Source organism: Fukomys damarensis, unplaced genomic scaffold, assembly GCF_012274545.1.
Source record: "Fukomys damarensis isolate Sample0158 unplaced genomic scaffold, DMR_v1.0_HiC HiC_scaffold_14, whole genome shotgun sequence".
NCBI lineage: Eukaryota > Metazoa > Chordata > Mammalia > Rodentia > Bathyergidae > Fukomys > Fukomys damarensis.
Genome location: NW_022900926.1, coordinates 46,334,759 through 46,362,311, shown reverse-complemented (window position 1 = coordinate 46,362,311; position 27,553 = coordinate 46,334,759). Strand labels below are relative to the sequence as shown.

The following is a 27,553-nucleotide window of genomic DNA, read 5'->3' as shown; positions in this document are numbered from 1 at the left end:
TGTAAAGTTTAATTCTTAAAGTGAAAAGCAAGTAGATTTATAAGAAATATTTCTAAATAGTATGTCACTATTACTTTCTAAAATAAAACATATGATTATTGTTATGGAGGGTTAAGGCCAATATGTTTTAGTTTTAAAGTATAACAGTATATAGAAATTTATAGCAGGAAAACAAGTAAGGTAATTCAACATCAAACTTCTAAGGAAAGTGCAGACAAGCACTGAGATTAAACTGAACGCACAACTTTACTCTCTTCTTTGATAATTATTTAAAAAATTAGAAAAAGGGTAAAACAAAATCAAGATGTTACACAGATTGTTGCTTCTTTTCCAAAGACTTCTCAATATCATCAAGCACTTGAACAGCAGCCTTTGGAATTCGAGTGCCAGGACCAAATACATTGGAAACACCCACTTCATACAGAAAATCATAATCCTGTTGACAGAATTTGTTTAATTAATAAAGAAACTTTATCTCTAATGTCAAGAAAGCCAAACAAAACAATGACTGTTTTCCTTTTTCCTTTGCCCCAATGGCCAAAACGTTCTCAACTAGTATACTGTTGGAAAAGTTCCTCATTGACTGGGATTGCTAGTAATAGCTAGTGGCACCACCTTCCAACCCCATGTCATTAAAAACCAAAACATACTCTGCCCATGTTTTGTTGGTGGTAGAAAATTGTCTCTAAGAACTTCGGAACTCTATATCATAACTTTCTCTGATTTAAATTTTCACAATTTGTCCTTATTTGCATTAAATTTAGTTAGCACGTTATAGCTTTGAGTTTACAAGTTTATCTCCTCCTGAGTATTTTATCTACAGCTAGCAAAATGTGTTACTTTTGAATTTGACTTCATGATGAAACTGGATTTTCTATAAATAAAGATTAGTTCTTTTTTAAAAATTCTGTTGCTGTTTTTTAGTTTATTTTAATCACAGTCAAAAATTGAACATAAAGATTCCCAGGGCACAGATTATGTCCTAGGCTTATGCTATTTTAACATAAAGAATTCATAGTTATAAAATCAAGAACAGGATAATCTTTGAGCCACTGATCCCAATCATATGCCAAGATATTCTGATTTGTGTTACTGTTGCAGAACTTTTTTTTTTTTTTTTAAACAGGACCACTTTCCACTCTCAAGAGATCTTAACCTGGATGATAAATTATATGATCATGCTAATTACCCTCCAACAATTTTTTTTTCTATCTCTGTTGCATTCTTATAATGTTCCTGTAATACTATGATTTTGTAATGGAACTTCACATATCTTATTGGACCTGTGTCCTCCTGGTCTATGAATTACTGTCTAATCAACTTTGTATACCTAGCATTTGACAGATAAAGGCATTCAAAACTTGTTACTCTCCTTGAGTAAATGCTAGAGGTTTTAAAAGCTCATAAGAAAACTGGATCAAATACCATCACAATCCTCTCCAAACTAGCGATAGGTAGACTAATAGGTTCTTTCCTTCACTCTTTCCTAACAATGTTATGTGCATTTGTCCTGATGTTTGAGTCACACATTTGGAATTGAGTTTTCAACTGGAAAAGAATCATGAAAGTCCCAACTGAAAATAGTTTTTGCCTTCCTAAGTCTTACATAAACCTTGTATAGTATAGTTGGTGAGGGAGTAAATGTTAGCAGTAAGTGAGTCTAGGTAAAGGTATACAGTACATAGATTCTTTGTACTTTGATTTTTGAACCTTATCTGTTTGAAGTTACTTCCAAATAGAAAGTTATTATTTCAAAATGTTTTACAGTAACAGATCTAACATGTAGTATAAATGAACAGAAAAATAGACAGGTTTTGACTTTCATTATATTTATAGGATATTCAGAAGTACGTCATAAAAAATTATCTTTAGTGTTTTATATAAGGTAAAAATATGACAAACAGCTAAAGATGTTCTCAGTACTTAAAATATTCAGAGTTAATATGACTTGTGTGAAATACTGAAAATGTCATCTCACTTATGGAACAGACTTACATTGTATCTTTTATTTCAATTTAAATATTTTACGCAGCCTAATTACTTTGATTGCTACATTTTAAAATCATGCTTATGAGCTTAGATATTACTGACTCTATAACTGCAAAACAGACAGAATTGTTCCATGGGGAGACAGTAATAAAGAATAACAGCCCTCAGCCAAGTGTGGGAGGCTAAGGCAAGAAAATCACTTGAGTCCAAAAATTTGAGACCAGCCTGGGGCAACATAGTGAAATTCTCTCTCTCTGTTACACACACACACACACACACACACAAATAGTGAAAACAACAGTTGTGTATATTAATAAAAGCAGTTTTATGTTGACTACATAACCTTAAGAACTGGGTTGTTAGAGAATAAGTGATATCTAGTTTGCTCACTAGCCCTATATTATCACCAATTTCATGACCAAATATCTGTATTTATATATCTCTATCTATCTATCTATCTATATGTATCTTCTCAGTTCCTAAGTGGTATATAAATTCATTATTCTTGTTCTGAGTTGTAATCTAGGAAGAAAAACTTTGGAGTTGGAAACACAATCCCATTTCCTTGATGAATTTCTGCTGCAGTGGCTGGGCTTTTGCAGCATCCACAAATCATTTACTTAGGACGCCTCAAATATTGTTCTTCTAACTTAATATTGTTTCCATTCCAGTAATAAAGGAAAACCTAGCAGAAGTGGAAACTAGAATGGAAATAGATCATTCTTACATTTTAATTAATTATTTTAACTAACTAGAAATGGAATACGTGGGTGGTGTCCTCTCATCCTGTTAATAAACAGATTGACATTAATTGTTACCTAGAACCTGTTTATTCTTTTCTAGCAGGACCATCATTTTTGCTTAAGTATCTACTTCCTTCTCCATGCAGCCTATAATCTTCTTCGGGACAAGCTGATTCCACATGCCTGTATTAGGGTACATTTGGCTCCAAGGAAACTATTCTTCAGCCAAAGTAGTTTAGTTAATGAAGTTCCCAGTTGGGCAACATTTAGGGATGGAAACATGAAAGAAGTGGAAAAGGTAGCTCCTCTGTAACAGAAGCAAGCTATAGGTGTCGCTTTACCACCGAGAAAAGGAGTACTCACTGCACCTTAGCTAGGGATTGGTATATTCAGTGTGTTTACCATTCTTCTCTGTTCCAGGTGAGGAGGCATGGCTTTTGTCTGGCTTTTTCCTCCATTACTGACTATTGCATAAGAAGAGGGTAGATATCGACCTTCAGTTACTCATTTGTATGGATACAGTTCTATCATGGAATCTTTGTAAACTATTAAATAAAATTATACATTATGAATTAAAATATAAGTTGAATACAAAGTAACACTGCCTACTTCTGCTTTCCATAAAACTTAGTAAAATCGACAGAAAATAATTTGGCTTTGAATCTATAATAAATTTATCTTTAGAACTACAAATAATCTATCACTATCACTACTCAGGATTCCAATTACAGTACTAGGAAAACACTAAAGAAGGGAAATACCTGTGGTGGTATCACCCCTCCACACATGACGAGGATGTCTGGGCGTCCCAGGTCATTCAGTTCTTTGATGAGCTCAGGAACAAGGGTTTTGTGCCCTGCAGCGAGTGTGCTCACACCCACGGCGTGCACGTCTGCATCCACTGCCTGCTGGGCCACTTCACGGGGGGTCTAAGCAGTCAGAAGTTAAAGGAACAAATCATTATCCATAAGCAGTGACCAGAAAAAAACTGTTGTAAAAGTGTTATCTGCTTAAAGTCAATATTTCAACTCTCTTAGCAAAAATAGTGCTGGTGGGCTGGGGGTTTAGCTCAGTGGTGCTGTCACCTGTCTTGCAAGCATAAGGTCCTGAGTTCAATCCCCAGTACTGCAAAAAAAAGAAAGAAAAAAAAAAAAGAAAAAGAATGTATTTTATAGTATCTACAAAGAAGAAAAAGACTACATCCAAAACACAAGTAAAAAAGTAAATCTTAGCCAGGCATGGTGGTACATTCCTTTAACCACAGCACTCTGGAAACCTGAGACAAAATGATCACAAGTCTGAGCCCACCTTGGGCAACTTAGTGAAAACCCTGCCTCAAAAAAAAACAAAAGTTTGAGGAATACAGGTCAGTTTAAAGGCTTTGGGTTCAATCCCTAGTACTTAAAAAAGAAAGAAAGAAAGAAAGATCTTAGCTTTTAAAATAGAATGGGAAAGAATGACATCAGCAAGATAGAGGTCAGGAAGCTCCAAAAGCTCCCACAGAGACACTGAATTAATAACATAGAACTCTAAAAATTAGGTGAGAAGCTACAGCACTCCCATAAGTGCATAATAAAGAGAAGCGACAGCATATAGGAAGGTGTGTTTTATCATCTATTAACTGACTTTAAACACTTTATGATACAGAATCAAAAAGGTTTTCAGTTAGTGAATTATGAATTGAGTTACCCCAAATCATGTCCACCTTCAGCACCAATTATGAGTTTGTGACACTGCATTGCTAATTCATGTGTATTTAAAACATTTCATATAAAAGGTACCTATAATTCTTACATTGTAAATTTGAAAATGTGGAATGAATGATACCAGTTCAGAAAGTACTATACAATTATAAGCACAAAAATTCATCAACATGTGAATGTTCTGAGTTTGGCAAGATTTCAAGGCTTATGATTGTACACTCTCAAGTAATAAAGTTACATTTAAGGACCTCACATGGCATAGAAGTAAAACCCTGAGTCTGTGAGAAATATTACCGTGTAAATATAAGAAATAGGATGAATTATATTTGTGTCACTATACCCAAATACCTTAAGGATTGATTTCCCTTTGAAAACAATGCAGAAATCTCATGAGGCCTATCTTTCCCACATATCAGTTAACTTTCAAAGAGTACAACATGATCTTTAAAAATATCCAAAGCTTAAGAAAATTTTTGGTTCTGAGCTACATTTACTTTTACAGTTTCACTTACCATGAATTATAATTTATTTTTGTATGTGATAATTAATTGGATTCTATTTCTTCAAAAATAGAGACTATGATACACTCTTGTACAACTTAAAAACTTTATCTTGGTCTATCATCATTTTCCTTATGGCTGACTCTTTGAAAGTGCCCTGAACAATGTTTTAGTACCTGAAAAAGAGGGCCTATGTCCACATCGAAACCCAGATCAGCAAATCCTGTAGCAATAACTTTGGCTCCTCTGTCATGTCCATCTTGTCCCATTTTTGCCACAAGAACACGAGGTCTGCGACCTTCACGTTCCTTAAAGTTATGAACTCTAAGAAACAGTTTAAAAGATAATAACAGTTAAATATTAATTGTCCAAAAGTAAGATATAAAAAGTAACTTACTCACAGTATATATTCCAAGAATATCTAATCTGAATCTGTCTTCTTTATTTTCAATATCTTTGTTTTACACTGAAAGTACCATTAGAGCCTAAATATGTCCACTATCTCCCCCTTAGAGGAAAGTTTAAAAGATGGCATAGCTCAGAAAACTGAAAATATCAGTGAAGCAAGATGAAAAAAATGACAACTCTTCATCTTCTTGCAGGATACAACATGCAGATATATTTTAAATATAACCTAAAAAGTACCTTCCAGAATCTTGTATATAGATATGTGACCCACCAGTTATTTTAAATTCTCCATATATCACCTACCCCTCATAACAGTGAACTTTCCCAAGAGGAACGCAATATGGTTTCATAATTATATATAAGTAAAATGCTTGCTTGAAACAAGAAAATTTATATCAAAATTGAAAAGCAGTATATTAATTTTCTATTATTTAGATAACTTTCACCATGGCTGTTTTAATATTTATGTAAGTATCAGCACAAATTTTTAGTGGAAATCTTATCACAAAGGTTTAGAATACCAATCACCAAGAAGCCAGTTTTTACACTTGACAAACATGATCATATCATTCTATATTTCCATGCCATACAGTAACAGTATTATTTATTGTCAGTTCAGTGAGGACTGGTTTTAACTTATGCACAAATACCAACCAGATGTTTATGTTTAAATAGGCAAATTAAGATATTACAAACATTCTAACACTTGAAGGATATGAATAAACATAAGAAACTATGAAAGTCTATGATAATAATCAAATCGAAAGGTCAGCACCTAGCTAAACACCTCATTACACATCTGTTTGAAATGAGAAAATCCTATAGGAGGCTATGGTGAAAGTTCAAAATATTACTAGTTTTTAGAAACTAGCATTAGTTTTAATATTTAATTTATTCTACCAATTAGTCAATGATATATTTTTGTACAATTACCTATAATCTACACACAGGCATTGTTTAATGACAGGGACATATTCTGAGAAATGTATCCTTATGGAAGTTCACCATAGAGCAAACTTAAATTTATATGGCATAGCATACTACGTTTCGAGGCTCCGTGGTGTATGGATATGAGATAGTTTATGGTTCCTATGGCAGTTACGGACAAAACAACACAAGATTCAACCAAGTAAAACAGTAAAGGACACAATCAAGATGTTTCATGAATACAAGATGTATGAGGTTGCTGCCTCCATAACATGACACACTATTTTACACTAAACATCTTTTAGAAGTGGGAAGAATGTACTTCGAAGTAATAATAAAAGTATGGTAAACTAGGAACAGAATCGTGTGTTATCTATCATTAAGTACGTGCTGTACTTCTATATGACAAGTAGTGCTAGGTTTGCACCAGCGTCACTAGAAATATGAGTAATGCTTTGTGCCACCGTGTCACTGTGGCTATGGCTATGCCATCACTAGGTACAACGTCACGAGGAGAAAGGAATTGTTTAGCTCCATTATAATCTATGGGACCACAGTCATGTGTGCAGTCTATCACTGACCAAAACACCAACATTTTCCATACCGGGACATGACTGGTTTAATATATTCAGAATTATATATTATGCATAATACATAAATTATACTTATCTCATTAATTACACCTTAATTATATGAGCGTATAATAGGTTCACATAATATAAATAACAGCAATTACCCAATTTAACATCTCTTAGTTTTGCTAGAATTACAGACCAACAGGAAAGTCAATTCAAATACGTTCCAAGTTGTATGTGAAAACACTAAGCCCTCAGAAGATTCAAGAAGATTGAGTTAACAGGAAAAATGAAACTCAAGTTTAAGAAATCTCATATACATAATCACAGCACTCTGGAAGTCTGAGGCAAGAGAATCAAAAGATTGAGCCTAGCCCGGCAACTTAGTAATTTATTAAAACCATGTCTCAAATTAGTAAAACTGTAAAAAGAGAAAAAAGAGTGGCGTTATAGTTCAATGAAAAGGGCTTAGAAGGAGAGGAGAGGGAGGAGAAGGGGAAAGTGAAAAGGGAAAGGGAAGGGGAAGGGGAACGAAAGGAAAGGGGAAAAGCAAGGAATTTCACATATTACCTCTTTATAGCAGATGTTATCTCATTACTTTCTCCAAACTCCTGGCGATATGCTCCACTCACCATACGATCACTAGCTTTATGTTCACCAAATACTTTTTTCATAGCATCTGTGATTTCTCCAACTGTACATCTAAAATATTAGAGGGTCTAGTAGCATCATTATTTAGAAATAAATATTTTTATAATGTATGTTTTATATATTAAAAGTCAATACAATTAGACATATTTTGTAATTTAAAAATGGGCTATTGAAAATTTAACAATGTTTTAGTTTTATCTTAGTATAATACTGGCAATTGGCTTGTCACAGATAGCTGTTATCATATTCGGGTATGAGGTCCTTCTATACCTGCTTTCTTGAGGGTTTTTATCACGGTGTCGGATTTTGTCAAAAGCATTTTCTGCATATATTGATATAATCATGTGGTTTTTGACCTTGTTCCTATTTATGTGATGAATTACATTTATAGACTTACATATGTTGAACCATCCTTGCATCTCTGGGATGGTGTAGGCAAAATGGTTGTTTTTCTGGTTACATCATAATTGCCAATAATTCAAAAGCAATGGTGTGACAGTAAATTTTTCCTATAAGTTCTCAGATAAATGTTTCCCCTTTTCTACAAAAGGCTCTCTTCCTGGTGAAATATCAAGGTGGTGCACATAACCTTGATGGTATACTTTAGAGGACATCAAATTTCAACCTGAAAATCAGTGAAGCTGATTCATTACAATAACTTGAAACGTTCCAAACCACAGTGAAATTCATAAATGTTAATATATGCCACTCAAAGTAAATGAATGTTTGAAATGCACAGATACGTTTAAGAAGAGCAAGAATTGAATTTATTATGCCTTTCATTATTTCCTTTAGGGCTCACAGGGCTTATAGGGTCAACCTATTAAAAGTATCATCTGAAAAGTTAAGTTGGTCAAACGTTCAGTAACTGGAAATCTCCAAACTTACATATCCTCACCTTGCACGAGCTGCATCCACTGCGAGAGCCAAAATATTCCCATCTCCACTGGCAGCACATTGGGTTAGTGCAGCAAGGCACTGCTCAGCCAAAGCCTGATCCCTGCTGGATTTGATCTTGTAAACAAGGTAAAGGAAAGAGATGGTTAATGTGAACAAAACATAGCAATGGAATAAAACATACCAAGAGATTTGACCCTATCTGGGTGGAATTTGTTCCATAATCCTAACCTCAGAAGTAAAAACAAGAAAAATGAAAAGAATATATACCCTAAGAAGTATATTTATTCACTTAATTCATTCACTCAGGAAGAATTTTGATTTGGTCATGGTCCTAAGAAGAGATTCAAAGTTCAAAATTAGTTAAGAGTTACAAAAGAATCTCCTGTTTTCCTAAACTGGAACTAGAATCAAGAAACTTGCAATCAATCCAACTCTTGAACTTAGGGCATAACCTTGAGCAACTAAGAGAGACTCTCCAATCACCAGTCCCCTCATCTGTAAAGGAATGAAGACAGAAAGTATCTATTCAATCAAATAACACAAAAATAACAATTTTAGAAAACCACTTAGCACAGTGTACGGCACATAGCTCAATAAATGGTAATAAGTATTTCTATACTATTACTGAATTCCACTCTTACTCAAAATAAGGTTTAGCAACATTTATAGTAAATGGAGCCCCTCAAGCTTGGAGGGAATAGTTAATCCAAGTAAGAACCTAAAATACAGAGACCTTTGTGATCACTAAAAATAAAACCCTACCTGCTAAACAGGGCCTTTACAATGACAAAATATGACAGAAGAGTTACTATTATTCCTGATTAGATTGAAAGTAAAAGTAGAAGTAATGTTATTAACATCTGCCATTAACTCTAATAGAAAAGTACTGAAGATGACAGGTATTCAACCAAATAGCATAGTCTATCTGACTTTTTATTTGGGGTAGGGAGATGTTGCAGATCAGATTCAGAGCCTTGTGCCTACTGTACAAGTACTCTATCACAGAGCTACATCCACTGGCCAAAGGCTACTAGATTTCTATAGAGCATCTGAACTAAGGAAGAAAAGTAATATCCTAGACAATTATAGGAGCTGTGAACAGAGAAAAACAATAAATGATTTTGTTTCCTTCCTCAGAAATAGAAATAATTACAAAAGCAAGAGATCAGACAACCAAGGCAGCTTCAGACAACAGAAATATGCAGGTCACAAGAGTAAAAATTAATATTTCATTACCCTTGTATCGCATCAGTGAGAAAAAGAAGATAAGGAAACACAGTATTCAATCAAAATAAACATATATACAATACTTAAAACGGACACAGCTCATTATAAACTGTAGCATACTGTGACAGTTAATCTTAACTGTCAACTTGATTGGATTCAGAGACTCCTAAGGTGAGACCAGCTGGAGGTGAGGCACTAGGGGCAAAGCAAGCCTCTGGAACGGGTATGTCACGCTCTGGTTCTGCCCCTGTGCTTTGTTTCCCAGCTGCCACCTGTGCTCCACAACGCCAAGATGTTCCTGCCTTGGAGCCAGGGACCATGGACTGAAACCTCTGAAACCGTCAGCTACATAAACTTCTCTTCTAAATCACAGGTGTTACATAAGGCTAAACCAATGTATTTACCAAAGCGCTATCAACTACAGTTAAATTAAAAAAACCAGAAAGCAAACTATTCTTTTATAATTGTATCAAGAGCCATGGTATAATGGAAAGAAATTACAATGAGGAGCCCTAGGTTCAAGCATTGACTCTGAACTTTATTTTGTTTTTACTTTGAGTAACTTATGTAATCATCTAAGCCCTAGTTCTCACTTGTAAATTACTAGGGAGTTATTATTTAGTGTGCTTTTTAATAGTAGCATGTAAAAGTTTCACAGAGGCCAATATGGTTTAAACACACAGGTATTTGGTGTCAAGCAGAACTCTATTGAGTCCTGGCTGTTCAGTCATTTACCCTGAGCAAGTTTCTCAATTTGTTATCTTTAGTTTTTTTATTTTTAAAATGATGCAAAATAATGCCTACCTCATGTGGGGGGTTGTAAAGGACAATGTGAGGACTAGCCAACTCCCAGAACTATTAATACCTTCTTAAGTTTTTCAATCTGCTTCGTACGCACTGAAGTATTATCAATCGCCAGAACTTCTACAGAATCTTCTTTCTCCAACTGGTACTTATTCACTCCGACAATTACTTCAGAACCTTTTAATTTCCCAAAGAAAAATAATATGTAAATTCTATTCACAAAAAATTGCCTAATAGTAATGCTTTAGTATGGATTTTCTTTGTTAAGCTTTATATATATAAGTAGTACTCTTAACACAATGAAACTTCAATATAGATCATCAAGTCTCAGTCTGGGATGAGGGTATGAGGGAAAAGAACAGAGTCTCTGTAAGGGAGGATTTTTTTTTCTTTTTTTATTCTTCCAATCTACACTTCCTAAGAGCTTCTGAGAAGCTTTTTTCTAACATTAAACAAAACAATCAGAGCAGTGACCATGTAAGATTTAGAAAGTGGCAGCCAATACCTCTTCTAATATTTTCCTGGATTATGTCACAGCCAATCACTTTTAAATAAAAAGACAAACTCTTTCAAAATCAGTAATTAATAAATCAAAATTTACAGATATACTTCCTCACACGATACAAAATATACTTTGCCTCAGGCTATCAAATTATTACCTTTATCTAAAGGCAGCTTACCACTCCTCTATCAGGTTATAGTCTTTCTATTCCTTTGGAGCATTTATAGCATAAGCTATCATTATATTGTTAGTTTACTTGTTGATTTTGTTTTATTAAAATCTACATTCTAGGGGCTCAGAGTTCATGTCTGTCTTGTTCACAGCTCCATGCCCAGACACAGCAAGTGGCTCAGATGTAACCTACTAAAGCATTCACTGATGAAAATGACTGAATCCTCCAATACAAAGCACAATGACTACCAATACTGTCATCTTGAAAATACTGGCAATATCTACCCACATACATGCATATATACAGTGAGTATACACCCACACATGTATGCTTGCTTGTGTGCATCTATGAAAAAACATGTGTGTATATGTAAAAATATGAAGACACAGACAAATATGGATATAGACATGTGTATGAGGAAAATTTTTCTCAAACTTTTTCATTCATTTTGTTCTATTAACTATGTGTTATCTTCAAACAGAAATTCATGTTTCTTTTTAGATACCAAGTTTTATAAACAAGCCTTTCTATTTTCTCTTACCAGAGTCTATTCTAGCTTGTCTTCGTGCAGCACACTCTTCTATTCGAAGTTTCGGTATTCCCTCAGCTACAGCTTTGGCCATTCCACCCATTTCTTCAATTTCATTAATAAGCTAATAAAAACAAATTAATAGAACTAGAGAGACTTTGAAAAATTTAAAGTATATAAGTTAGTTCTGAGTTTTGTGATATAATAACTAATAAAATTATGAGCTAAAAGTTAAATTTTACAAGAAAGGAATTAAATAAATAGCCAGGATAATTATTTAAAATTTGTGTGTTTAAAGTTATACTTTTACCTGGGCACTTGTTCATTTATTCCAGAACTCCTGATGAGTGCCAAAACTGAGTACTGTACTGAATGAATTTTTCCCACAAGAAACAAAAATTAGAAATGATTTTTAAAATTTCCATAACTTTCATAATTTACTGTACTAAAATTAGCCCTTACTGGGCTGATATAAGTCTCTTAGGCTTAGTGGTGTCACTCACTTTTTCTGTGGCCCATGATTAGCACTTGAGTACAGCACAGGGCAGTAATGGTAATATGTGAGGGCTCTACACTATTCCAGAGCTAGAGAGACAAGCACTGGGTGCTGCAACATTTTTTCTCATCAAAATGTGGTAAGTACCCAGGTTCTGAAACCTACGGGTACTGAGGTAGTACTGTATTTAAAAGACAACAGAAAAACTGATGAAGTATGTTCTGGAAAATACAAAACTTCTAATTCAAGTCTTGAGAGAAATTAAAGACAATATCAATTTACAAACTTTTATTTTTATTTATATCCACTGTTATCACGCTTACATAATGAAAATTATACTGCAAAATGCAATTGCACGTTTGATTTGAACAGAGATATAACATAACTCTTTTTATAATGAAACCAAGAAATACCTAAACCCTCAATAACAGCCTGTTATATAAAGGCAGAGAAGAGATGATTGACAGGAACAAGGTCCAGCTTGAAGGATTTGAGATGGAAGAATCTACATTGGAGACTACAGAAGACAAGGATAAGACAGGAAGCTAAAAAGAGGGGGAATACTTATCTGCAGCTACCTCTTTCATTCTGTCAAAAATGTAAATTTACTGTCTACACAAAATAAACTGGAGAAGCCAAAGGCTATCAAACACCAAATACAGGAGTGGCAAGAGTAAGAGATACCTTAATGAAATAAAAACCAAAATCCTAAAAAATGAGACTAGAAAAAGAGGCATACAGAGACAATACAAAATGTAAAAGAGAATGTCAAAAATACTAATATTCTCTCAATGAGAAGAGATTCTGCACTGATAAAACAAAATAGTATTACATGTTAAGAATAAAAACTGGACACCAAAAATGAGCTTGATTAAAATGTTAGTTATAAAGATAAAGATAATTAGATAAAGATAAATCTCTACAGAAGTAAAAGCCAAAGAGATGCATTGTAGAAAAGGTAACATCATGTATTTTTTAAGGGTACAAAGATTCATGCAATATCTTTGAATAGTTCTAGATGAAGAAAAATGTTAGGAAGTGAATATCAAAGTAATTACTGTATACAAGAAAAATTTCCAGAGCTATGAAAATATTTTAGAAAAGGGGAGATGCAAGACTCATCAAAAATTCAGTATAAAGTAGGAAAAAATACATACCAAGCACACATACCAAGCAAGGTATATAGCAACACAAAAAGTAAAAAGATCCTGATGCTTCCAGAAAGAAAGAAGAACAGCATCATATTTCTGATTAAAATTATTAGAAACTAGACTAAAAAACAGAACAATGCTTACAAATCCTGAATGGAAATAATTTCAAACTTAGACTATCATTCAAGTAGAAGAATAAAGACATTTTCAAACTCTAAATATTTTACCTCATATATACCTTTTATGGAGGTTGCTATGAGAAGTGCTTCAAAATAACAGAGAGACGGACATGAGATTCCAGATTCAGAATTCAACACAGAAGTGACAAAATATTCCCAAGATAATAACAAAGAGAAATAAAAGAACAACAATGATCAGGAGGCCTACAAAGAAACAAATTTAAGTCAAAAGAAAACATGCAAACACCTCAGAAAGGACTGGGATATAATTATATCCCTATGAAGGGAGGAGAGAAAGAAGGCATGGGAGTTAGCTAAAATATCACACGACTATATCAGAAAAACAATAAATAAAGCCAAAAGCTTAATTTCTAATGTCCAGAGTTGACCAAGTTAGAAGAAACAGCATGTATATGTGATTTTAAATTATGTAGATTAAAACCACAAGAAACAAAGATATAGGTGGCTTACTCCAAGGACTATAACAAAAACAAAGAGTAGACAAAGGAATATTGTTATTTTGCACAAGTTTTTAAATACTAGCTGCCTTTTTATCTGATTAAAACTAATACAAATACAAATGTATTTTTAAATCGTTTCAGTTTTGAAAGTTTCAATCTAATGTAAATATCCTTTTCCTCAAATATTTTATGTTTTGATATAAATCTAAAAATGATTAGATATGTAAGTCAAAAGAAGTATAAATTTTGATTTATAAATCTTTAATGCAAAGTTGTGAGGAGGAGAAACTGACCTTCAAGGCGGCACCATACACATCGTTTGTGACAGATTCCATCATATATGAACCACCCCAAGGATCAGCCACTTTGGGAATCCCAGATTCTTCCTGAATGATAATTTGTGTGTTCCTGGCAATTCGAGCACTTTTCACGGTTGGCAAACCCAAAGCTTCATCAAAGGAATTTGTGTGCAAAGACTGAGTCCCTCCAAACACAGCTGCCATTGCTTCTACTGCAGTCCGGATAATGTTGTTGTAAGGGTCCTAAAACATTTATGAAAAAACAAAGGAAGCAGCTGACAGACAGGAAGGCAACGATTGCAGAAAATATAAGTAAGCACTGATGGGTACATAGTCTCTATGCCAATGTTTATCTTAGGCTTCAGAGTATCAAATAAAATTAAAACAAATTAGTAAACAAGCCAGAACTATAATAGCTAAATTATATAGTCTGTGCTCAGCCACACTGTCTTGTACAATCCTCTAACATATCAAAAAGTGTTGTACCTACTTTTATACTGCCTACTGTTTCATAAATACAGGATGAAGTGCTCCTTTTTTACTTTGATTATATGAGCTTTCATTTCTTAATTCACTATCCCTGATTTTTTTGTATACTCCAAAGTATCTACCACAATGATGTGCATAAAACAAGCATTTAATAACTGACTAATAAATGAACAAAGACTCTAAGTTAAGAAATCTTGGTTCTAGTTTAATATATCCTAATTGTTGTTTGGGCAAGTCATTGGATTTCTCTGAACATCAGTTTTCTCAGCTATAAAAGTAAGTAGATTAAGACAAAAAGATAAAAAAGTTTCTTCCAGCCTCACAATTTCTATTTTTTCACTTATAAGGACCTAAAGTTATACTTCATATGAAGTTTATTAGGTGCTACTCACTTCTAATTGTATAAAACAAACAGATGTTTAAACTTATAAACTGTTTTAATGCATCAAATATATAAAATAAATGTGAAAAAAACAAGATTAATTTTAATGGCATAAGTTAAATTAAAATAAATTACTAAAATGACAATATTCTTTACATTGTTTGCTTGGATGCTTGCTTAAACACATAACAATAATAAATAAAATATATGCATGTGTATAATATCACATTTTGTTTTGTTTTGTTTTGGTACGGGGGATCAAACTCAGGACCTTGCAGTTGTGAGGCAGGCAGTGGCACCACTGAGCTAAATCCCCTACCCAACATCAAGTTTTTATTAAGCAATTCTATGCTAAGAATTCTAACCCAAGATTATATAGAAATATTAATATTAAGATCATATGTAAACATAAATTTTAACTTTTACTTTTTCCTCATCAAATTCTTTTTACTTTTATGTACAGTGGTATGTAGGATCCTATTTATATTATTTTATATTGTTAGCCACCAGATGGAGCTAATTTTATTTATTCTACATGTAAATACAAACCTAAATGTGTATTACTTTATTTGACCTATTAGCAATAGGTCCTTAAATCTAGTGCATGTTTCATGCTGTTTAGAAGAAAATATTAATTTTCTTTATTAAAATTCTCTATTTTAATTTATATTCATACCTGCTCCGTAAGTGACCATCCTGATGTCTGACAATGTGCTCTCAGAAGAAGAGATTTAGAGTTTTTAGGCTGAAACATTTTCTCTATTAAGTGAGCCCACAGTCTTCTTCCAGCTCTCATCTTTGCTATTTCCATGTAGAAGTTCATCCCAATTCCCCAGAAGAAAGACAACCTGAAACAATAAGTTAGGTCTAGCATTTGCTTAAACTTAAAACTATAAAACAAAATAAAACATGGTCTCACAATTAGAAAATTAAAATCCAGATTTAAATAGCAAACAACTGAATTTAAATTAAAAGCTAGGCATAAATATTAAAGTAACTGTAAACCTAGCACATGAACCTATACTTTTATGCATGCAGAAAGAATAGCTATGATTATTTGCTTCTGGGAAGACTTACTGACTTAGCAATTGATTTAGGTTAGGAAAGGATCTTCTCATATATTCTTTTTTTTGGGGAGGAGTTTGAGACAGTGTCTCACTATGCAGTTGAGACTGATCTGGAACTCACTATGTAGCCCAGGCTGGTCTGGAACTCACAATGAACCTCCGGCTTCAGCCTCCCCAGTGCTGGGATTACAGGCGTGCACCTCCAAGCCTTGGCTTTTCTCTTATATTCTTAAAGTTTCTTTTAAAAAATGAGAAATGTCAAAATATAAGGCAGGCGTTGCCATGAAGCTAATAAAATGACAAATTCATTTTGAAGCTCATTAAGTAGCTAAATTGCCCAGGCTGGGTAAAAAAAAAAAAAAGTTTTTTTAGAGATCATTAGTATATTTGGGCTGGGCATATTTTTTCTCCAATCAGTCCTGAATCTCACCACTACTCCTCCTTATCTTATTTTCTCTTTCTTACTTATACATTTAAATTATTTACCTGTCTCTAAAGACATAAAAGTTATGATTTTTATATACAGCCCTTGTTAACTTTAAAAAACCAAAATGTAATAGAAGTTCTTAATGTACACTTAGATGAAGCTCTTCACCCAGCAGCTCTCAAATGTTTTTGCCTCAGCCATCTCTCCTTTCTTAAAAATTACTGAAAATCTTAAAAAATATTAGGATACTATGTATAAGTGATTTACTAGTTCTTATAAACAATGATAAACTTACAACATATAAACATAAAACTTTTATGAAAATTATACTTCCTTAACACAAAAATTGCTACAAAAGATTATCATTTTATATTTTTGCAAATCTTAATGTGTGATTTAAAAGCAGGCAGTTCTGCTTCTGCTGCACTTCACATATTGTGTGGTTCTTGAAAAACAACACTATAAATTTTTGAGAGAATGGAAATAAAAAAGGCGAATCAAGTTTTAATCCTGTCATGAAAACAGTTTTGACCTGAAGGGCGATAAAGGGCCTTTGGACCACATTTTGAGAACTGCTGTCATAATAAATATACAACATGCTTGGTATCAAAAGACACTCACAAGTCTGTGAGTTCTCTAATGGAGGGAGTCACATCTGTCACATGTTGTGGGGCCAACACATAGCTGAGTGCTGCAACCAAAGCAAAGCATGGCAAAGTGACTCCCGAATTGATCCCTGAATTGACTTTTGACCTCTAAATTTAAAGTTAATAAACTTAAGTTTCTCTGTATTTTTAATACAACTTCATTGATAAGCTGTTTATAAACAAAATATTTTATAGTACTGTGCCCAGTTGTTACATAAGTACAACAGAAAAAAATAGATGGTTTCTCATAGTTCATATCCTTCTTTAAAAAAAGTAAAATTGTTTTAACATGTTTATATTTTAATGCAATTTCTCAAAATATGCAAGTTAATTGTGTTCTCTGCATAGTGGAAGACAGCAGTCCACTTATTTACACAGAGGTATTACCAATTTTTTTTGGGGGGGGTACCGGAGATAGAACTCGGGTCCTTATGCTTGTGAGGCAGGCGTTGGAACCACTGAGCTAAATCTCCAGCTCAGTACTACCAAATTTAATTCTGATTTTTTATTATAAATAGTACAGCTTATTTTCTGGATATCACTTAGAAAAACATAAGGCAATAAAAATCTAGCATGACATTTATATTTATATAAATATATATTTTGTCAATATGCTTTGCTAGAGTGACAAAAAGTCATTAAATGGTCCTATAGTGGGTTTTGTTTTATTTTAGGGGGTTTTTTCATGGTGATGGTACTGGGATTGAGCCCTGTATCACTGCACGGAGTTACATTCTCAGCCCTTTTTTGTTTGTTTTTTGAGACAGGGTATCACTATGTATTTCAGACTGACCTGGAACTCACTATGCAGCCCAAGCTGGTCTGGAACTCACAGCGATCCTCTTTTCTTAGCCTCCTGAGTGCTGGGATTACATGTGTGCGCCACCACATCTGGCTCTCAGCCTTTTTTTTTTAATTTATTTTTTTGGTACCAGGAATCCAACTTGGGTCCTTGCGCTTGTGAGGCAGGCACTGGAACTGCTGAGCTAAATCTCCGGCCCTTTATTTTTTATTTTGAGACAGTCTCATTAAGCAGCTAAATTACCCAGGCTGAGCTCAAACTTTTGATACTTCTGTCTCAGCCTCCCAGAGTGCTGAAATTACAGGTGTGCACTACTATCCGAGTTTATATTTTCTTAACAGTGTGACAATACTGAAGTTTAATTTACTCACCTTGGTGCAAATTCATCAATTGTTAGGCCAGCTTGAAGTCCAGTTCTACAGTATTCCAACCCATCTGCTATAGTATAGGCCAGTTCCAGAATGGCATCTGCCCCTGCTTCTTGCATATGGTATCCACTAATTGAAATTGAATTGAATTTTGGCATGTGCTATACAAAGTAAATACAACAATGAACAAAATATAAAAAGGTTCCTATTTTCTAAAAGCAAATATATTTAAAAGATTTTTAACTCATATACTTGGTAGTTTATGGTAACAACTGGAAATATTTAAAGTTTGCTACATTTAATTCACTTTTAGTTGATCCATAAACCATCATTAAAACAGTTATCTGAGGGCTACTATGTTCTCTCTTTCATAATAGTTAACCATCAGACTGTAGAGTGTGCATTTTCCTACTTTTACTTGAGCCAAACTCATTCTGAAGAGCATGTTTCTTTTCCTAACTGTAATAAATGTAAAGCCTCATAAGCCTCATTAAAAACAAACAAACAAACAAAGGACTGTACTTGTATTTTCTAGTAGAAAATATCTGACCATCTTTTAGGGCTAACTCAGAAAAAGAGATCTTAAATTCCAAACAAATACTCTGACCCTACAAAAGTTCATAAGACCTTTTAACTATGCCTTAATCTGAAGATGCATACATTTAATAGTTATTAAGTTGAATAAAGGTATCAAATATGAATTAGTATAGAGTGGAAAAGAAAATGATTTTACCCTTACTACTATTGTACTACATTTTAAAACAAAACAGTAATACATTCAAGGCTTAATCAAAGATTTCAGTTTGATTTACTGTAATATTTAATGTCAAGCATAACCCAGATTCTTTCTATCACAATCATTAAGAATACTAAATTCTGAGTACCCTAAAATTTCATGTTAGATGGGGTATATAATCACATATATCCTGTACAGCCCCCAAATTAATATTTTCTGAGTTAATTAAACTTTCACAAACACTAAATCAAACTCAGTACAATGGTTAAGAATATGGACTTGAGTCAAAGAGCTCTAATTCTAGCTATGTCACATAACTAGCTGAGACTGTAGGGAAATTTTTCAGTTTGCTAATTCTTGGTTCACTAAACTACAAAAATCAAAATAATAATTGAAACTACCTCATGGAATTGTTTTAGGATTTAATGATTCATCTAAGTCAGTCATTCCAATATATGCCAAGCTTACTATATATCCCCAAAATAAGGAATTATCATTAGCAGTCTGGGAAGCTGGGAAAGAGGGCAGCAAGGTTAAGGCCTGCCTAGGCAATTTAACAACTTAGTGAGACCTTGTCTTAAAATAAAAAATAAAATACCTGGCTATATACCATATTTTAAAAGCTCTGGATTTAATCCCCAATACTTCCCCACCTAAAAAACAAAAAGCTATAGCACAAAATCAGTAAGGTGATAGAATCATAGAAAATTGGAAAACTAATCATATATGTGTGTGTTTGTGTGTATTTTAATATGTATATATAGGTTTTACTTATAAGAAGCAAGAAAATGTGCTTCTCTATGCAAAGGCATTTACTGACAGAATTTAAAAATAATAGAAATATCAGAAAATTAGAACATTATTCAACTTAAAAAGGAAAGAAATTTTGGCACATTCTAATTTTATAACATGGATAACCCTTGGAGATATTATGCTAATTAAATAAAGACAAATGCTGTATGGTTCCTGTGATATGAGGTACCTCGAAGGGTCAGTTCATAGAGATATCAAGTAGCATGGTGGTTTTCAAGAGCTTCAGGAGGGAGGAACTGGGATTTCCAGTTTAATAGATATTTTCTGTTTTGCAAGATGAGTTTAGAAGGAGATGGTAGTGATGGCTGCTATGGAACTGTACACTGAAAAATGGTTAAGATGGTTATATATCTTATTCTGTTTTATCACAGAATAATTGTTTTTTTAATTTTTTTTTTCTTTTGTAGTGCTGGAGATCAAATCTAGGATCTCACACGCTATGTAAGTACTCTACCACTGAATAACACCAGTCCTAAAATTTCTTTATAAATACAAAAGTTAACTATTTACAAAGTACTTCAAAGAAATATTATTTGACCAGTATCTAAATTTGGGATTTTATCACTTACATCAAGGATCACATAAAGGAATGTTGAACTTTTGGATATTATTAGGTTCTCCTCCAGTGAAATAAACACTCCAGTATTTTATCAGCAAAGACTGCTACTATCTACTGCAAAGACCACCTTCACCTTTTTCCTCTAATAGTTGAATAAAATTCAGAGTGCCAAAGTGCAAGCCCTACATTTCCACTCTTTTATTATTATGTTTCCTGAAATACAAGTGGGAATATGGTATGTTCCTTCTAGTTCCCTTTAACTTAGACAAGCCATATCCCTCTCCTTCTGACATATATCTTGCCCACCTCCTTCCTTAACAATAACAGAGGAGAAGTAAGATAAAAGGAATCTGGAGCTCTGATTAACCATAGAAGCAAGTCCCTGATACCTGACCTTCTGACTGCTTTAGATGAAGAACTGACTCTTCTTAGTGTGAGCCATTGTTTAACATAAATAGCCACCATGTTTGTGTGTGTCATATGCTGCTAAACACAATCCTCTGTACAGGGTCTTAAAATATAGAAACAGATGAAAGAAATACACAATTATATTCAGTACAGTTCACTTGGGTAGATTTAATACATAAAAATAAATACAACTGCAAAATATAAAGGCTAAGTATAAAATAGGGAATGTAGACAATGCTTCTAAAATTCTGAGATAATGAACATAGAAGTGAAATAAGATCTAAAAAGCATTTGCTGTAAAGAGATTTTTCCCTGTTATTTTTTGCTATTAGATAATATCTAACTTGAAGGTAGGAGAGCATTTCCAGCAAGAAGCAAAGTGAACAATGAGGGAAAAAATATATATGAACGGTTAAAAGGAAAATGGAGAAAGGGGAGGAAAATGTTTCCAGACTTCCCTGTGGAGGGGACTGCTGCTTTTACAGAAACACTGTAGGAATCCTCTTTGCTCACATCTCTGAGGAAGATGAATCTAATTTAGGGGTAAATATTAGGGTCTTCATGAAGGTTGTAGATGTAGGTGGTATCTTCCATTCCAGCTTTTGGCAGAAACAAACTGATACTTTGATCCTCTCGTATCTTAAGACCAGTGTCTACATTAACAACACCTGAATTCTAGAGGTAGTTAAGTATAAATTGTGAGACTTCGCTAGTTCTAACAATTATCAGAGAATTAAGAAATGAAAGACAGTAAATATATAATGCCCAAATAATGACAGGGCATAAAATTAGTACTTTAAAGACAAAAAATTAACATCAATAAATATTCAGAATTATTACTCATTCTATTTGCTATTTACTAAACTATTCCTCAATCTAGTTACTAAATTCAAATTAAATTGTAATATTTTGCAGAAATTCCTACATTCAAACTATGCAAAATCTATAATAATGGTAAAGTATACCTTTGCTGTATACTGGAAGATGTCAGCAATAATTTTCATGGATGGTTCTGGAGGAAAAATATAAGTATTTCTGACCATAAACTCCTTTAGTATATCATTTTGAATTGTACCAGTAAGCTTTTCTTTAGGTACACCTTGCTCTTCTCCAGTCACTATAAAAGTTGCAAGAACTGGAATAACTGCTCCATTCATGGTCATGGAAACTGACATTTTTTCTAAAGGAATTCCATCAAAAAGAATTTTGGTGTCTTCTACAGTGTCAATGGCAACTCCAGCCATTCCAACATCACCACGAACCCGAGGATTGTCTGAATCATAACCCCGATGTGTTGCCAGGTCAAAGGCAACTGATAACCCTTGCTGACCAGCTAAATATACAAAAAAGAAAAAGAAAAAAGTAATATTAAAGAGACTGCCATAAAAATAAATTCATTTACTTTACACTTCAGAAGGCATTGAATGATCTCATCATAGTATATTTTATAACTTTTTTATGCTCAGATATATAAAAGCAGTTAAATAAAAAAACTTTCAGTTTCTAAGAGAATCACCTTTTTTCAAAGTACTAAAATACACAAATTGATGTCCAGACTATAATAGGAGAAATAAAAGGAACACAATATTTTATTTATCTCATGTCTGTCTGAAGATTTGTTACTTAAGCTCAAGTATCAAATTATTTTTGGTTCTCTTTTTATAATTTTAATATTTTTTGATTGAAGTATTTCTAATACTCATGAAAATATCTAGCTATTTAATATAATTTGTTAATATAATTTGTACACTCATTTTTTTGGTTCTAAAAGGCAGATGTCTTGGCTACTCAAATATCCCAGTAACAATTATGAACTCCCCCCACACTTTTTTCCCCATGATTCTGATTATTGAACCCAAGGCCTTCAGCACACTAGGAAAACACTTTCTCACTGAACTATTTTCCTAGTCTCAGTTCAAAATTTTTAAATACTCTAAACTACCTTTTACTTCAGTCTTTCATGAGCAATATAAACTTAGAAATCCTCAATGTTAGCATTTTATTATAGATCAGAAGGTAGAAATAGTAAATATAATTTTCAGAGTGCTATATTTTATTTAATATATCAGTACTTCTTTGGGAATCATTTAAACTATCTTCCCCTCCAATTATTGTCTCAACAGTATCAACTGAAAGCTTTGCAAAAGCAATGTCCATGTATCTTCATCCCACCTATTCTTTTTATAAAAGGTACATAGAAGTTTGGTTTACCTCCAGAAATCTGCACTTTAGTCTGATTTTTTTTTTTTGACCATGAAAGTTGAAAACATCTATTCTTCACCATATGCTGTTTAGCTACAAAACTATAAAGTGAGTATCATCTTTTTCAGAAATCAACCAGCCTCACCTCGAGAAAAAATTCAAACTCAGGAGTTTTAGGTCTTAATATAAATATTATGTCTCACATTAAAATCTCACCTTTAATATTGTCCTTATAGAATTTGTTGCTCTCTTCTACAGTACTAAAGCCCGCATACTGGCGAATGGTCCAGGGCCGATAGGTATACATGGTAGGATATGGTCCACGTGTGAAAGGCTTTACTCCTGGAAGTTCATCAGGCAAGTCCTTAGTATCTGCCCTGGAATATAAGGGCTTAATAGAGATTCCTTCTGGAGTACGCCATATTAAATCTTCAGGGTTTTTGCCTTTCAGCTGCTTTTTGGCAAGGACAGCCCATTCTGGATGAAGAGGTTGTTGCTGGTGTAGAAGGCGTTGCCATATGAGCCTGGAGCCTGATGATTGTTTTATCTGCTTCAGGTGATGAGGTGAAAGTAAAAAAAGCTGATTCTTAGCCCTCAACATAATGGAGCATGGAAATATCCTAAAGGAATGAGAACAGACCTAGAAAGAGAAACAGAGTGTGTGTGTGTGTGTGTGTGTGTATATATATGTATACATAGATATGTATATCTATGTATACATATCTATGTATACATACATAGATATGTATATATGTATACATATCTATATATGTATATATGAAAATGGAGCAATTGGTGAGAAAAGAGGATATATTAGGCTGAATTTTCTCTTTGCTGCTTCCTGCATGATATTTTATAATACTGTTGTCTCCTCACCAAAATTAGTGTTATTCTAGTTACAGTCTTCTTTCTTTTATAGCCCTTTAGCTGATCTTACTGACCACAGTCTTAGTCCCTTCTAAGTCATTCTGCACACTAATACCAATGCAAATCTATCACGTTCCCTACAAAGGCTGCAATGTGGAGGAAACAGAATAGTCTCCTAATTGTTTTCATTTGAAATGCTTTTATATTTCAAACAATTTTATATTTTGTGACACGCATTATGAGGTTGATAGAGAAAGATGTGCTAAACAAGAGAAACAGGAATCCAAGTCCTCTGTGACCGGGTCTGTCTACCATTAAACTCATTTCTGCCTTCATTCTCTACACATTTTGTGTTCTAGGAATACAGGATGAGCTCATTTGCTGTATATGATGAATTTGTATTTGATGAATTTGCTCTTGTTCTTTCTTTTGCCTAGAATGTTCTATTCTTTTTTTTTTTTCTTTAGCTAATTTACCTAAAGCATTATCTCCAATATGCAGGGCTTTTATGTGTCAGGCAGAAGACTCTAAGGAATTCATATTAAGTAGCAATTTTACAGATTAGCAAACTGAGGCACAGGAGAGCCAGAATTTGGATCTAGGCAGCCTAATTTCAAAGTCCTTTCATTTAAGGGCCAAGGATTTGGCTCAGTGGTTCTGCCGCCTGCCTCTCGCAAGCGCAAGGTCCTGAGTTTGAAATCCAGTAACAAAAAAACAAACAAACAAAGTCCTTTCATTTAATATGTTCAAAGCCTTTCCCTGAGATCAGGAGCTGAGCTAAATGGCCTCTTAGGAAAGCCATGTTTCTGTTAATTTATAAATTGCTCAAACATTCAGGCTATATATTCTTCCAATATGTTTGAGTGCTTCATGATTTATTTATACTAAGTTTTACGCTAGTTGACTGAAGTTTTACCATTTTATTGATGTAGACATTGAGGTCCAGAGATATAGATAAAGTTGCTTGATAAAAATTCCACACAGGAAAGTAGTAAACTACTTACCTGAATTACTAAATACTTGTTAGAATCATGCAGCCTCAATAGAGCCAGTAGTTTTAAAATATTTCAGATGTAAATTTCATTAATACTATATTTTTTTATACTAAGGGAACAAATAAATTTAAAATTCTATTTTCCACACAATTTCTTCCAATTTAGTGAAGCACTAAAAAAATTAAAAGATGATCAAGGGTTGGGGATTTAGCTCAGTGGTGCCACCGCCTGGCTCACAAGTACAAAAACCTGAGTTTGATCCCTTGTACCAAACATACAACCAGACAAAAAAAGATTATCAATACTTATTATTGGGCCATAAAATAAACATAAACCACTGGCAGGAGTATTAACGGTGAGTACTTGCATAAGTAAATTGTTAATATACAGAAAAATCCAGAAATATTTTGTGTTATACTATTGAGGAATATCATCCCTGGAAAAGTTACTATAATATATAAAACAGATAAGTTTTATTTGTATTAGAGAGAACAGAAATATAAATGTCTAACAATGTAAGTGAATTACAGTATATACAAATGGTAGAATTTTATGTTGCTATTAAAATATTTAGGAAACAGGAAAAATCACAGTAGTTTTTGATGTCAGCAGTCACAGAATGGTCACTTACGGTAACTAGTACAGAAAAGAAGGAAGGAGAAACCTTCTAGAGTGAATTAATACTAATTACACAGATGTATTATGTTTGTAGAAATGTATGTGCGTTCCATAAATATATTAAAAATTAATAAGTTATAACTCTATTATGGATAGTTTCTAAATAAAAGGAGACAGGCTGAAAAAGTACTGCATTAGGTGAAAAAAACTAGGATAAATCCTTATAAATCAATACACTCAATTAGGTAAAAAAAAGTGCATAGAACCAAGTCTAAGTAGAATGCAACAAAAACAACTCCTATTGCTTTTTATAACTATTATTATATTTTTTAAATAAATGCACAGTATTCTTTTCATCAATCTCTTCACAAGATATCCTTACATTTATTTAATAGCTTATAATGTGAGTGAGAAAAAATAAAATGAAACTATAACTGAACGATTTCTATAGTAAAAATGTAAAATGTACTTTGAAAACTGAGTCTTAATTATCAACAGAAAGTATCACACCCATTTTACATAAACTTTTCTTGAAGTGTTCTTCCATGTGCACGAATGACAGAAAGAGACCTGTGTAGCTGGTCTGCTCCCTGAAAATAAAATGGCAAATTAGTGAAAGCTAGAAATAACATTTTAAAATAGAAATACAACTACTGTTGCTAGTAATAGGACATTTGAATTTTCTTGGAAGATACATCAAAAGAGGCTTCAAACATTCAAAGCGACAGCATATATAAATAACTATTAAAATTTAATAGCGATGACGAAACCCATCCTGCATGTCCAAAATACATCCGTAAAACAAATTCTGAACTAAATTTAAAGTTTGACTATTTATATGAGTTTCCAATTTAATATTTCATAAAAAGCTAGCCATTGTCAGCGTTCAGTCAATTTACATTGGACATAGAAACATGGGATATGCAAATTGACATAAACATAAATAATTAACGCAAAAATAAGTTGGGAGAATATTATCAAATGGTTTAAAACTTTACACGCATATAATACCAACAGCTTCAAGCTTCTAAAAGATAACTTGTTTTTAAAGAAAAAAATTGAAAACAGTAGGTAATTATATTTGATTTTAATTTAGGCCTGCCTTTCCTATTCTTTCACTCCTAGTCTCACCTGCTTTTGTTCAACTGCCTCTGGCAAAAACCCTTGCAGGTCAAAAGTGAGTCGTGGAACCAGAGCAACGCTCTGGAATCATACAAGTGACCTTTAGTACTGGGAGTCTGGGTGGCCAGAGAAGCTAACGACACGGTCCCCGAAGTGATAAAAGTACCTACTTTGCAGCGGTACCTCCGATTTCTTAAGGATTTAGCTGGAAATGAAAAGTCGGTAGAGGCGAGCACGGAAAAGGAAGAGGAGATTCCAATCGTGTTACGTAGCAGGAAGGTGGAAAAGGAAAGGATAGGAAAGGTCAGGGGGTAAACAAAGATGAGCCAGGAAAAAAAGTAATCTGAAAGCCTGATTGCTTCAACATCGAGAATCCTACTCACTGGCTAAATTGTTTCAGACTCTGCCTGGAGAGAAGGCGGCTGGACTTTCCAGTCTGCAGTCCCTCTAGCCCGAGGCTCTCACAGCAGCAAACATCTGTAGGGGGAATCAGGGGGCGGAAACCGCCGCGGCCCTCTTTCCAGCCAATCAAATCGCGTTCTCACGGGCGCATTTCTGGTGACGTAAGGGACGGGGCTAGATGCCCACCTCACACTGCCAGTGTTTCCGCTTTCTACCTACTTCCGGGTTACTCCGGTTTTCCGTTGTTTGGGCGCAAAGTCCTATTCGCGCCGCTCCCAGTTCCATTCGAGAGAAATACGTGGGTGACTTGTGAAAGCGTTTAACCTCTTGAGTGGGTCCAGATTAGGTTTTGTTTTTTGTTTTTGGTACCGGGGATCGAACTCCTGAGTTTGCGCTTGCGATTGCGAGGCAGGCGGTGGAACCACAGAGCGCT

The 27,553-nt window shown here is 33.7% G+C and overlaps 1 protein-coding gene and 1 long non-coding RNA gene across 8 annotated transcripts; one reads left to right on the top strand and one right to left on the bottom strand.

Moving 5' to 3' along the window:
- On the bottom strand, nt 1–27,226 carry Mmut (methylmalonyl-CoA mutase). Of its 5 annotated transcripts, XM_033763344.1 has the most exons (15): nt 27,102–27,226; nt 26,889–26,923; nt 26,167–26,186; nt 23,333–23,756; nt 21,880–22,247; nt 18,402–18,559; nt 15,764–15,935; nt 14,211–14,459; nt 11,643–11,754; nt 10,489–10,604; nt 8,395–8,510; nt 7,416–7,547; nt 5,112–5,259; nt 3,494–3,661; nt 1–436 (listed from the first exon to the last, which is right to left on the bottom strand). In XM_033763344.1, the coding sequence occupies exons 4-15, from the start codon at nt 23,715–23,717 to the stop codon at nt 308–310; spliced, it is 2,253 nt and encodes a 750-aa protein (XP_033619235.1). In that variant the 5' UTR covers nt 23,718–23,756; nt 26,167–26,186; nt 26,889–26,923; nt 27,102–27,226; the 3' UTR covers nt 1–307. The 5 variants fall into 5 exon arrangements, with proteins under 5 accessions (XP_033619235.1, XP_033619236.1, XP_010629412.1 ...); XM_033763345.1 differs by lacking the exon at nt 26,167–26,186; XM_010631110.2 differs by lacking the exons at nt 26,167–26,186; nt 26,889–26,923 and having other exon boundaries at nt 27,102–27,225.
- Nucleotides 9,766–20,592, top strand: LOC104866884. Of its 3 annotated transcripts, XR_004517144.1 has the most exons (5): nt 9,766–9,794; nt 9,889–9,996; nt 11,253–11,406; nt 20,355–20,388; nt 20,523–20,592. It is a non-coding gene; the product is annotated as an uncharacterized LOC104866884 (long non-coding RNA). The 3 variants fall into 3 exon arrangements; XR_781594.3 differs by lacking the exon at nt 20,523–20,592 and having other exon boundaries at nt 20,355–20,482; XR_781595.3 differs by lacking the exons at nt 9,889–9,996; nt 20,523–20,592 and having other exon boundaries at nt 9,768–9,846; nt 20,355–20,482.
- Nucleotides 27,227–27,553: the final 327 nt, after the last annotated feature.

Bases quoted from the DNA above. Each gene is read 5' to 3' on its own strand.
- Mmut (XM_033763344.1), bottom strand. From the start codon at position 23,717: ATGTTGAGGGCTAAGAATCAGCTTTTTTTACTTTCACCTCATCACCTG. The intron at 22,248-23,332 runs GTGAGATTTTAA...TTGTATATTTAG, and splicing joins CTATAAGGACAATATTAAAG to CTGGTCAGCAAGGGTTATCA. The intron at 10,605-11,642 runs GTAAGAGAAAAT...GGAAATTAAAAG, and splicing joins ACAAGCTAGAATAGACTCTG to GTTCTGAAGTAATTGTCGGA.